Source organism: Nothobranchius furzeri, chromosome 9 (assembly GCF_043380555.1).
Source record: "Nothobranchius furzeri strain GRZ-AD chromosome 9, NfurGRZ-RIMD1, whole genome shotgun sequence".
Taxonomy (NCBI): Eukaryota; Metazoa; Chordata; class Actinopteri; order Cyprinodontiformes; family Nothobranchiidae; genus Nothobranchius; species Nothobranchius furzeri.
In genome coordinates, this window is record NC_091749.1 from 23,319,737 (window position 1) to 23,332,593 (window position 12,857).

Consider the following 12,857-nt stretch of genomic DNA (forward strand, 5'->3'; position numbering starts at 1 on the left):
AGGCAAAATGACCCCCCCTCCCCAGAAGCCTCTGTGTAATTCATACCCTCTCCAGGAGTATTAGCTATACAGTGTTTATAAAAGCCCCTCAGACATTACTGACATGTTCTAATATTATCAGATGAAAAACTAAATTATCAGACATGCTGTCTCATCTGCTGCTTTTCTAAACTTGCAAAAAGAAACAAAACCATTTGAAAGCCACTATTTGTGGATTCTCTGAAAGTTTCCATGGAGTGTGTGACAACTTATTTTTTCATTGATCCTATCGTTTAATCTCACAGCTGAAACAAGCATCCTTAATAATCTGTGCACAGGAAGCTTACCGATGCTGTAGTAAAACAAAAGGTATAATAATTTATTATTAATAAAACCTTGTTGCAGCATTAAAGCAGAAAAATGAGATTTTGCAATAAATATGCTAAATATTTACATATGAATTGTTTTCGAGCCCTTTTATTGGTAGAATCGGATATTAATTTACTTCTTACAAAAAAATGGGTCCCAACGTGGTTTGTGTGGCGTTGCCATAGTGTGACGTCATAGGCACAGATTTCCTGTCCTCTTGTTTGGAAATGAAAATATGGTCACCCTATATTCAACAAGCTGTCCACCTGGGCTTTTGCGCTGAGACGCTTTGCTGCCTATGACTTTGAACGTCAGTTGAGAGTCAGTCTCATGCAGACTGACCAATGAAGAGAGAGCCTCAAGTTAAGACTCTCTCCTCATTGGTCAGTCCACACGAGGTGGGTCAAAGGTTACCCTGAGAGGGTTACGTGACATCAGGTATTCAAGTATTGAGTATATTTACTGCATATTACAGTAAAATATTCTGTATGTGACCATATTTTGGTGATCCTTGGGTCGTGATGATGGGGCCCTTGAATATTGTTGCCCAGGGTCCAACAAAGTGTTAATCTGGCCCTGCCTACCGGGCGTTCATTATTAGCTGAGTGAGAGAGGCTGAGCGGGAGAGAAACTCAGAGAAGCTTTAGAGCTTTTTTACTTCTGGAGAAAAAACGTAGCAAGTCATCATCTTCCTAAATGCAGTTATTCTCTTCTGAATCAGCACTTCTTTAAAGAAGAAATAGTTAAATGCAACAAAGGGAAAAATCCTTTTATTCAGCCTGTTCATGCGACTTGGATCAACAAATAAGTCTGAACAGTGTTAAAGGTTGTTCATCAAAAAATAAACCTTGAAGAGTTTGAAGATTTTTTTGTTTTAATAAGTTCATCTTAAAACATCTTTCTCAAGTAAAATAAAGTTTCCTCTGTGAGGTCCAATAGACCCATCTGTGCTGTTTTGAAACAGAAATAAACAAATGAATCATATTTGTCCACCCAAATACTTAAATATCACAAAAACAGGAAGGACAAAAACACTGTCAAGGTAAAGTAAGAAATTTTATTTTTAAATAAGCGGCTGTTTGTGATTAATCATGAGTTAACTATGGACATGATTTATATCATTATTAAATAGCCTATGTGGCCTATAGGCTATGTAACTGAAATTTAATATGAAAAATTTGACAAACCTATTTTCAAATTAGATATTTGCTCAATGTTGATATATATTTCATAAACATTTACGGGCCAAGAGGAACATCAGCTGCTGATGGTATAATTTGAAGAAAAAAGTCCATTATGCTAACCTCCTCCCTTCATATTGAGAATTTTCTAGTTGTGTATATTGTGCCTCTCTAGTTCTCAATAAAGGTTAAATAGTTTTGAATTTAGTCATGTCACATGCCAGTGATTGTGTTGTTTTTTCTGTGTGTGTGTGTGTGGGGGGGGGGGGGGGGGGCACCACGTAGACTTTGTGCTTAGGGCACCAAAATAGCTAGCAACGGCCCTGACCGCGCCTACACCGCAGCCACGGTAATCCACCGAGATAATATATGTTTTTAAAAAAACAAGACCGTTATTATTATTGTCAACTTTTTTACCGCTACACCGGTTACTGTGACAACCCTAGATGGTGCTAGTATTGGGATCTACTACATATGGTCCCAGAGTAAAGCAGTGTGTTTTCTGTCTGCTGTGGGCTCTGCAGGAAGCTGAAGAAGCTGCTCCGTAAGAGGAAATCAGAGGTGACTTCCCTGCAAGAGGAGGAAGTTAAGATTTTGAAGCGCTATGAGAAGGATCACTTCCTGGGCCCTTTTGCCGGCATCAACCCTGAGTACATGGAGATGAGTGAGTGGCTCTCAGTCTTTATTGTCTTCATCTGACCCAAGACTCTGTGTTCTACAGCCTGATCTCACATCTGCTTCAATCTTTCTACTTCTGCTAAAACACACACATAAATGTTTTCTTTCACTCTCCATTCCTCATCAGAACTTTTTGCACAAGTTCCAACTGGGAGGACTTATTCTAGCTGAACGTTTTTAGGGTTCTGATGGCTGTTCAGACATCTGGTTCTGAGCCTTTATATCGCGCTTGTTCCATCCATCCATCCATTTTTGTTAAGCGGCCAAATAAAAAGGATGGATGGATAACTCAAAAAGCTGGTTTCAGAAGAATGTAATAATCTTGGTAAAGAGAGAGCTCTTAGATCCTTAGAAAGCCTCTCAGATGCAGGAATAAATGTTACTGAGTTTAATATTATGAAGCATGTTTTTAGGTTAAAAAGGAACTTTAATTCAGGATCCTCGTGATCATAACAAAAGCCTTCTCCATGAGAGGCCTGTGGATGGGACATAGAGGTTGTTCCTCTGGCACTACTGAGGTCTCCATATTCCACAACTTCTCTCTTTCCTCTGTCGGCTCTGAGCATTTCTCCTACTTCTCATGGTCCTTCTACCTGATATTCCTGCCACTTGGGATCTCTAGATCAGGGATTCCCAAAGTGTGGTGCGCGCACCCCTGGGGGTGCGCAAGCTGCCGCTAGGGGGTACGCAAGGTGAAAAGTGTAATGGCTGCGGAGCTCAGAGAAGTCTGTCATATGTCACCATTAGCGAAGAAACTCATTTGTGGGTGGGCCAAAGAAAAAGTAAGTGGGCACAATAAATGTAATTGAAAACAAGTATATTTTTGCGCGCGTGTCCTCCGCATGTGCCCTAGCTTCATAATAACAATGCGTCGAGCTTCAGCACTCTGGCCTGCGCACGCTGATATGTTCCGTATTTGATCATTTTTAACGGTGTTGGAGGAATCTGAAGGTGGCGAGTCATTCTGGCAGATTGTAATTAACACCTGTCTCATGCAGGTGTTCTGACATTGTAAACCTCACACACAGAACATTGTGGATGTAACTAAATAACAAGAAATGATTCCCATTCAGGCTATTAACAGCGCGCTGAAGATCTGAAGTTCAGAGTGCGTCTGTCAGAGGTCAGACGTGTTCCAGCGGAACCACGGCTCACGGGTGCACAAGTGAGCACATCTGGGCTGGGCATAAGTAATTTTACAACATTGGTTTAAATAGCGCGAGACGCGGTGACTTGAGCGGCTGTGCCGCGCGCGCACACACACACAGATTCAATAAGCGCACACGCTGCTTTAACTCCGGCGCGCCGTCAGACTGAAGGCAGACATGAACGCTGCCTCCACCGTGATAAAAACTTTTAAGAGGTTATTTTTCATTCAAGGTCAAATTAAGATATTAGCTTCTGGGATGAGTCGGGTCCGCTACAGCCAGTGACTCCTCATGAACCTGACCACAAGTCCTGTTACTGCAGCATTTGTTATTCCGGTCCGCATGACAGCGGATCGCAGATTCAGCCACACCATAAAACAGCAATAAGTCGGTCTGAGGTAAAAGTGAACATCATGGCTATATCTTGTCCCCTATTGACATTTGATTACGCACAAGTAGGTGATCAGCTCAGGTTTACGCAGAGCAGAAGGAAGGAGAGCGCTCTGGCCGCACAGGTTAAACGTTCCTACTTTAAGAAAACCGTTAAATTGCATTGTTTATGTGCTACCTGGGCACTCTAAATATTTATTCAAAATGAAATCAAAGGAAATTGTAATGGTATCGAATGTTTATTAATTACTATTTAAAAAATGAAAGTGATGGGGAATTTTTTTAACCCTGTCTGTTTAGCTTGACATCTGATATATATATATATATATATATATATATATATATATATATATATAGCCATGCCCCGATGTGGAGGGTGGGGGGGTGGGGGGGGGGGGGTGCGTCGACATGGTCGGGACATAGAAGGGGGTGCGTGGCTAAATAAGTTTGGGAATCACTGCTCTAGATCAATCACCTCTGACGTGTTCCACAGTTAATCGGCCACCATGATGGCTAGATATCACCTCTTTGGATCTGAAGGTCCCACAGGCTCTGTGAATTTCCAGCAGCCTGGTGGAACCTCTGATCCACACTGGGCACAGGTGTTCCTGTAGATTTACCTGCTGACATTCTGTTAAAAAGAGCACAGGTGAATGAGGCCGGCTAAGCAGAAGATAAAAATGTCTTTTGTGTAAATAGACGATAGTTAGTCATTAGTAGGCCTGGGCGGTCTCGGAGTGTGATACCCGAAGAGAGCCCAGGTTCGTACAGATGCGTTAGAGGTGGCTGAGGATGAATCTCAGCTGTGGTTGATAGCAGACCGAAACACACAACTAACAAAAAGTATTTTATCAGACCTGATAATGGAAACCAGGAACGTTCTAGGTTGTAGACTGGCGTGGCCTTGCAAGGGTTCGGCACAGGTGGGCGCTCTGGAGGGCCCTCGGTCGACGCGCTGGTGCAGTCAGAGAGATCAGGGTCAACCAGTGGTGGTACAGGGCACCGTTCAACCTCGCCTTTGGTAGGTGAGTCACCAACCTCAGGGCTAGAGGTCACCAGCGCCTGCTGTAGTGCAGTAGTGTCAGTGACATCATCAGTCTGTCCTTCGGCAGGTGGAGTCCACACTGCAAGGTACTGGGCTTCAGCCGTAGTATCAGCGCCACCATGAGTCCCCCCTTAGGCAGGTGGTGTCCCCACCGCAGGGTGCAGAGTCTCAGGTGGTGTGTCACTGCAACCTCCAACTCCGACTGGTGTAGGTGGTTTCCCCACCACAGTGTGGAGTGGCCCTGATGCAGAGATGATGCAGACTCTCCAGATGTCACTGACCTTACTGGTACTGGATTGAACGACCAGGCTGGCGGCGCCATAGAGTTAACACCACCTGAAAAGGTAATGAGGTATTCAAGGGACGCCAAGGGCGTTGGTTGACTCAACCGAGTTTGGAGTGTCAAATCACGGAGTGAAATTACAGCTTTTATGCATTGGAGCAAGTCCCGTCCCAACACGAAAGGTTCAACGTTAGTTACAAACACTGGATGGCTCATGAACATGTCTCCCACTGTGAAGTTGATGGACACCATGTTTGACAAGGGCATTTGGCCTGAAGAGTACGGATGGATGTCCACAGCACAGGGCGTGAGTCCTAAATCCCTGTGCAGCTGCAGCCATGCGGACCTGCTCCCAGAGAGAGCTGGACATGATGGTGAAATCTGAACCGGAGTCCAAGGCACCCTCACAGTCCAGCGCCCCCTCCAGGGTCACCAGAATGTGAGGTTTATCCATAGGACCATTACGGATGATACTGCAGAGAACCCTAAGTGGAAGTCTGATCGGTGAGCTAGGTTGGCCAGGTCCGGTGGCAGGTTCTGTGGATGCTAGAGGACTAGCGCTGACGGAAGCGACCACAGCAGGTTTCGCCGAGACCTCAGGTGTCGGTGAATGCAGGACCTGCTTCCACAACCGAGCCACAGGCAGGTTGAGGAGGTTCTACCACAGAGATGCACAGAACCGACTCACGTGCCGTCGAATCTTTCAACAGGTCAAGAAGTGCGGCTCCCAGGCGTGAATTTTTCCAGGAGATCAGCTCTCAGAATCAGTTCTCGCCCTTGGGGCAGGACTGTAGTCCTTGTGAGCACTACCCGGTGAATTTTGGCCAGAAGGAGTGCATCTCTCGCCTGGGCGAGGCGACTGTCTCCTGAAGGAGCCTGGCAAACCCCATTTTTCTTTAAAAGAAACACGATGTTTATCACGGCCAAGTCGTGGTGACTTAGGGTCCCCTCCACGAGCCGGTGGAGGGGTCTGAGGTCTGTTTGGATTTTGAGGCTTGTTATTTGGACAGCCTTTTGGCTTGGAGTTGTTATTAGATTTCTGGGCCTGTTGTTTAGACCCATTATTTCAGTTTTTATTTTCATGAGTCCCTGATGCAGTCCCCTCGAGTCGCAACAAGGAGGGTTTCGTCTTCACCGCCAGAACTGATGGACTGTGCGATCTCTTACTGGATTTGCCAAACCGTGTAAAGGCACAACTCGCCATTCTTCTGAGCTCATCCATGGGTATGGTTCTAAGGTCTACCGTACCCATGTATGGGCTATACTGGGCATGTAGATTCTCAAGGAAGATTCCCTTGAAACCTTTTTCCTCTTCCATCCTGTCCTTACATTCCGTACCAAAGTACGCGTCGAAGAGGTGTACGACCCTGTTTTACTGACAAAGCTAACTGTATACCAGCCTCCTTTGCACCATAAGTGTACTCTTTCCGAATCGCAGCTTCCAGCTTGTCGTAAACATTTGCGATCAAATTACGCTTGCGGTCAATAAGCGAACCCACGGCATTGGAGGTCAACCTTATCACAAAGTTCTTGTCCTCCAAGGTCATTCCCGTACATCGCTGAAAGTGATATCGGAGGTCAACAAAACTGTGTCAACCAGGTATGAGTTACCTGGTTGAGGGTTGAATTTCTTGCTCCGAGACATCCTGTAGATGTCAGATATGGGCACAGGTGCGTTCGGTTGGACTGGCTGGAAAGCTGGCACACCCATCGCAGCAGCACCAGCAGGTGCAGCAGGAGGGTATTGTTGCTGTGCAACCAGAAGTTGTGTAAGAGCTGCAGGCAAATATGTATGGGCTGGAGGGGGAATTGATGAGCTGGAGGTGAATAAAAGTGGCCTGGCTGAGGAGCCAGGTAGCCTGGAAGTGGCGCAAACTGGCCTGGCTGAGAAGCCAGAGGTAACTGAGGTGCTGGTCTCACCCCAGCTGCAGCATGTGCAGCCCCACTAGCAGCAATAGCAGCCGGTGAAGTAGCAACTGTAGCAACGGCCAGAGGTGGAGGAGGTGATGGAGGAAGAGGAGGAGGAGGAGGAGGATGGAGTAAAGGGGTCCCCCTTTCTCCTGTGAGTGCAGAAATCTATGATTTTAAATCCTCAATTTCATCTTCTCAGTTACGTACCCGAGATGTAGAGGCAATGACCAACCTTTAAAGCATATTTCTCATCCTCCAAGATGGTAATTTTACTCTGCAACTGATTCTTGTTATGTATCAAATTGGCAATTTCTGTCTGAGCTTCACTCAGCTGTTTCCGGGCTTCCATCAGTTCCTCGGCAGAGTCAGAACCACAGGCTCCTCCTCTTTGCTGTTGGTCAGAAAGTGTACGCATTCTGTCTTGTGTCTCCATGTGGGCATTAACCTCTTTGTCCCAGAGATGAGATAGTAATACAGCAAACTCCACCAGGTTGTCTGTGCGAGCAGCTGGCTTAACGTGCTTACCTTCTCTGGGCAGCTCTTTAATATGAGTTAGTAACATATTCATCAGCTCCGTAGCTGAACAGTTCTGCAGACCTTCATCATAACCATGAACAGTCAGACTGTAGCGTCAATAACTTGTCTACCCACTGAGGGAAGGCTCAATTGTTCCCCTTCTGACACGGATTTCAGCCTAATTTCTGATTGTTCCCATTCAGAAATCAGGATTTCAGCCTCATTTCTGATTGTTCCCAATCAGAAATGAGGCTTTTCACCAAAGGGAATGTGATGAACAGAAATGCTTACTAGATGGCGGCAGTGCATCGATGGTGGGTATGGGCGGGGTTGCTGATGTCACCCGTGTGTTCGCTCACCTCCACTCTAAAATGGCGGTGAGTCTGGATGACGTCACCGGAAAGTTTTTAACACCAAAGTGCAAAAAAAAAAAAAAAACCACAGCTTAAAACTACTCGACTGACGTCGGAGTTTTTCCCGTAGGTGTAGCGGATTTTAAGACACAGGTACGCTGCGTCAGACGGCTTAACAGGTTGTCGGAACGCGTATACCGATTGTCTAAACCGAGTCTAGCAGCTGGCTGCGTGCTAAGCTATCGGGGCTTGTCGCTAAACAGGCTTGCGGTCTAATTCTGTTAGACTCGACCAGTCCGAGTAACTCAAAACATTCGTAAGCCTTCGTGTTAATATTTCGGACTAGTAGCATATGCAATTCGTGTTGCAGCGACGCTTTTCCGTTTTAAAAGCTTATAAGACTATTAGCAGCTGGTGCTAGTCAGCTCAACGGGGTGATTTACCGGTGATCAAACAGCAATCGGAGTAAGCGAACGTCTGGTGGAGAAATTCTTTTATCTCCGTTACACAAAAATTGTACACAGTGCCACGAAACATTCAGAAAAGACATAAAAATACAGTATTCACCTTGAAGAAGCAGGAAATATCCTTCCAGTTATCACCGTCTATGAAACTCAAAATGGCTGCGAAATGGCATCAGCCTTAGATGATTTGAGATGAAACAGTAGGAGGATGACTGGTGTCACACCCCCTTTTCTTTAAATGGAGATGCTGCTCTCTAGTGGTGGATTACAAGATCGTCCCGTTTTTAACCAGAAACATCAAGTTTATAATTTTAAAGTGTTTTTACTGTTTAAATATGTCTCAGACTTAGCACAAAGTGTCAAGAATGTACAAATATCTGGCAATGGCTCACCATTATGTAAAGGAGTTAATTTACATCAAATTAATGGACCATAAGACATGATATTCCATACTAAATATGAAATCAACCCTGTGGACCTTTGGGTTATTTTAACCAGAAGACTGGAACTTTTTATTGCAGGGATTATGTAACACTTGTATTAACTGAGAGACAAGAGAAGAGAGAGTCACCTTTAAAACGTTTAAGAAGATTTATTTCTAAACAATTTTAAAGAATTTTAAACAAGACTAACTCTAACTCTAAGTGATGAATGGATCTGCTGTGAATGAGACGTGAGATGAATGGTGTATGTGTGAGTGATGTTGTAATCAGAACTCTCGTATCCGGAGAAGCAAGTCTGAATGATGTTGTGATGTTTTGCTTTTAGCTATGATCTGAGTTATGATCGGAGTTTCATAAACACATTTGATGCCATATTTGTCGCTCTACACGTACCCTTCAGATGAGACCTCCGTACAGATCCAGACTGCCAGGTCCTCAAACCTCCCCTTGTGTTACCATGGTAACAGATAACACATTTAAAATTGAATGCAAGATTCCTGAGACCAAGCTGGTTGATTTGATGTGTCATATTTGTGGGTGCTCAATCCTGCTTGGACAGAAAATGGTTGAACATTCTCAACCAATCAGAGAGCAGCACTGTTTCCCTGCCTTTTCCCCCGGCTGTAGGAGGCCTGCAGCTCTGTCTTTTAGCCTCCTAGAAGTACTCCTGTTAATGAGAGAAGCCTTTAAATCTGTCCTTCAGAAGTGAAATTGGACCTCAAATTCAATTCAATTCAAAAATACTTTATTAATCCCAGAGGGAAATTGATTGCTGTAGTAGCTCATAATAATAATAGCTGTCAAACTTCTTATCACCATTCAAAAAGTACTGTACCGATTTGAAATATTCTAAAAGCGTGAGCGGCAGAAGGCTTTGAGGGTCATCTGTGTGAATTTTTATGTGCCTAGCATGAATTGTCTAGAAGCTATGACAAGAACATTTTAGCTATCTGAAGCCGATCGGAGGAGAAAATCTCTGTTCCTTTAACATGGGTTTCAATGAGACAGAATCAGGGTCTCTCCTCCTTCTGAGGCTGGTAGAGAAAGAACCGTAACACTTAAGGACAAAATGAAACCCATTCTGAAAAGCTGACAAAAATTCCTACTTTTTTAGATATAATTTGTTTTGGTAGTTCAAACAGTCTGGGTGTTGGAAAGAGTTGTTTCCAGAAAATGTAAAGGTCAAACGTTAGAGTGCGGAATTTTCAGTTTAGATTGGTGAGAGACATTTTTTAAAAATTTACATATTCTCAAACAAATGAACCGTACGACCACAATGTTTGGAGTACATTCGTGACTTACAGCTCAAAACGAAGGTATATCTGTTAGCTGCAAGCCAGTGTGCATCTCATTTCAATCGGAATTACGGTTTTCTCAGGACAATGCCAGAAATGGAGCAAAGGAGGGTCATTGCTCCTATCTCTGCCCATTATAATTTTTGTGATTTTTTTCTGAAAATATCAAGCCGTACCTCAAATTCTACCTGTGATTTTAGAAAAACTGTCATTGATATCAAAAAGATTTTTAACCAGTAATAGCTGAAAGTCTTGAGTTTGTTGAAACTTGAATGAAGTCTCTAGGTTAAAGTTAACCTATACGAGTAAGAGTGCAAAAAGTGATAGGATTTAGCTGGAAATTGAGCTATCCTATTCATTTCAGTGGGACCAAAAATTGCAGAAAAAGCTGAATATCTCAAAAAGTACAGGTGCTGGCCAGTAAATTAGAATATCATCAAAAGGTTGAAAATATTTCAGTAATTCCATTCAAAACGTGAAACTTGTACATTATATTCATGCAATGCACACAGACCAATGTATTTCCAATGTTCATTACATTTAAATTTGATATTCATAAGTGACAACTAATGAAAACTCCAAATTTGGTATCTCAAAAAATTAGAATATTCTGAAAAGGCTGAATATAGAAGACACCTGCTGCCACTCTAATCAGCTGATTTACTCAAAACACCTGCAAAGGCCTTTAAAAGGTCCCTCAGTCTTGTTTTGAAGGCACCACAATCATGGGGAAGACTTCTGACTTAACAGCTGTCCAAAAGACAATCATTGACACCTTGCACAAGGAGGGCAATACACAAAAGGTGATTGCTAAAGAAGCTGGCTGTTCGCAGAGCTCTGTGTCCAAGCACATTAACAGACAGGCGAAGGGACGGAAAAAATGTGGTAGAAAAAAGTGTACAAGCTCTAGGGATAACCGCACCCTGCAGAGAATTGTGACGACAAACCCATTCAAAAATGTGGGGGAGATCCACAAAGAGTGGACTGCAGCTGGAGTCAGCGCTTCAAGAACCACCACGAGGAGACTCATGAAAGACATGGGATTCAGGTGTCGCATTCCGTGTGTCAAGCCACTCTTGAACAAGAAACAGCGCAAGAAGCGTCTCGCCTGGGCCAAGGACAAAAAGGACTGGACTGATGCTGAGTGGTCCAAAGTTATGTTTTCTGATGAAAGCAAGTTCTGCATTTCCTTTGGAAATCAAGGACCCAGAGTCTGGAGGAAGAGCGGAGAAGCACAGAATCCACGTTGCATGAGGTCCAGTGTAAAGTTTCCACCGTCAGTGATGGTGTGGGGTGCCATGTCATCTGCCGGTGTTGGCCCACTCTGTTTCCTGAGGTCCAGGGTCAATGCAGCCGTCTACCAGGAAGTTTTAGAGCACTTCATGCTTCCTGCTGCTGACCAACTTTATGGGGATGCAGACTTCACCTTTCAACAGGACTTGGCACCTGCACACAGTGCCAAAACCACCAGCACCTGGTTCAAGGACCATGGTATCCCTGTCCTTGATTGGCCAGCAAACTCGCCTGACCTTAACCCCATAGAAAATCTATGGGGTATTGTGAAGCGGAGGATGCAATACGCTAGACCCAACAATGCAGAGGAGCTGAAGACGACTATCAGAGCAACCTGGGCTCTCATAACACCTGAGCAGTGCCACAGACTGATCGAGTCCATGCCACGCCGCATTACTGCAGTTATTGAGGCAAAAGGAGCCCCGACTAAGTATTGAGTGCTATACATGCACATTCTTTTCATGTTCATTCTTTTCAGTTGGCCAACATTAGAGAAACAAACATTTTTTCATTGGCCTTTAGAATATTCTAATTTTCTGAGATACCAGATTTGATGTTTTCATTGGTTGTCACCTATAAATATCAAAATTAAACGTAATAAACATCGGAAATACATTGGTCTGTGTGCATTGCATGAATATAATGTACAAGTTTCACGTTTTGAATGGAATTACTGAAATATTTTCAACCTTTTGATGATATTCTAATTTACTGGCCAGCACCTGTATATAATATTTTAATACCAAAAGTCACTGTCGGCATAAGCTGAACGTTTTGATACCTATTGTGTAAATAGTTGAAGAATTCAAGAAAGTAGTTTAATGCCAAAAAACGTATGGATGCAGATAAAATTATACTAACTACTAACTAACTAAAAAGAGAAACAGGATAAAGAGAAACAAGATCACTATAGTTCGAATGCTTTACAGCATTCAAACAATAATAATAAAGAGAAACAGGATTACTATTGTTTGAATGCTTTACAGCATTCAAACAATAAAACACTAAAATCAAATAGAAATCCAAAACTTTATGCGGTGTCGAAAGCCAAGCTAAAAAGGTGGGTCTTTAAAGATGATTTAAAAGTTTCCAGTGTGGAGGCCTTTCTGATATGTGCCAGCAAAGAGTTTCATAGTCAGGGTGCAGCAACAGCGAAGGCTCTCTGACCCCTTCTTTCCACCGGAGCCATCAGCAGCACGTTACTGCAGCAGCACGTCTTGCTCGCGTAAGCTGCTGCTTGGCCCTTCCCACGAGATGCGAAGCAGCAGGGGAGCAGCTGTCACCGACCGAGCACGAAGTCACACGAGTGACTTCGTCAGTAAACACAACAACAAGCAGGAGAAAACTACAACATGGTTTGTGTTTTATGTTCTGTCCGTTTTATAATCGCCAATACGGACCTGAAAAACAAAGGAGACCGCTAGCTAGGTGATAACTTCTCACAGGGCCGCACAGTTAGTAACTTTCTTTTAAAGTAAAGCAACCGGAAGGCAGTACGTTTTTTTATTC

General features: G+C 43.7%; 1 protein-coding gene across 5 annotated transcripts in view; it reads left to right on the top strand.

The window, feature by feature from the left end:
- ano1a (anoctamin 1, calcium activated chloride channel a) overlaps nt 1–12,857 on the top strand; it is a 287,143-nt gene that overhangs the window by 232,166 nt on the left and 42,120 nt on the right. For all 5 annotated transcript variants that reach the window (XM_070554713.1, XM_070554715.1, XM_070554711.1 and 2 more), the window contains one exon: nt 2,054–2,193. In XM_070554713.1, coding sequence (XP_070410814.1) covers nt 2,054–2,193 — 140 coding nt within the window. The remainder of the gene's footprint in view (nt 1–2,053; nt 2,194–12,857) is intronic.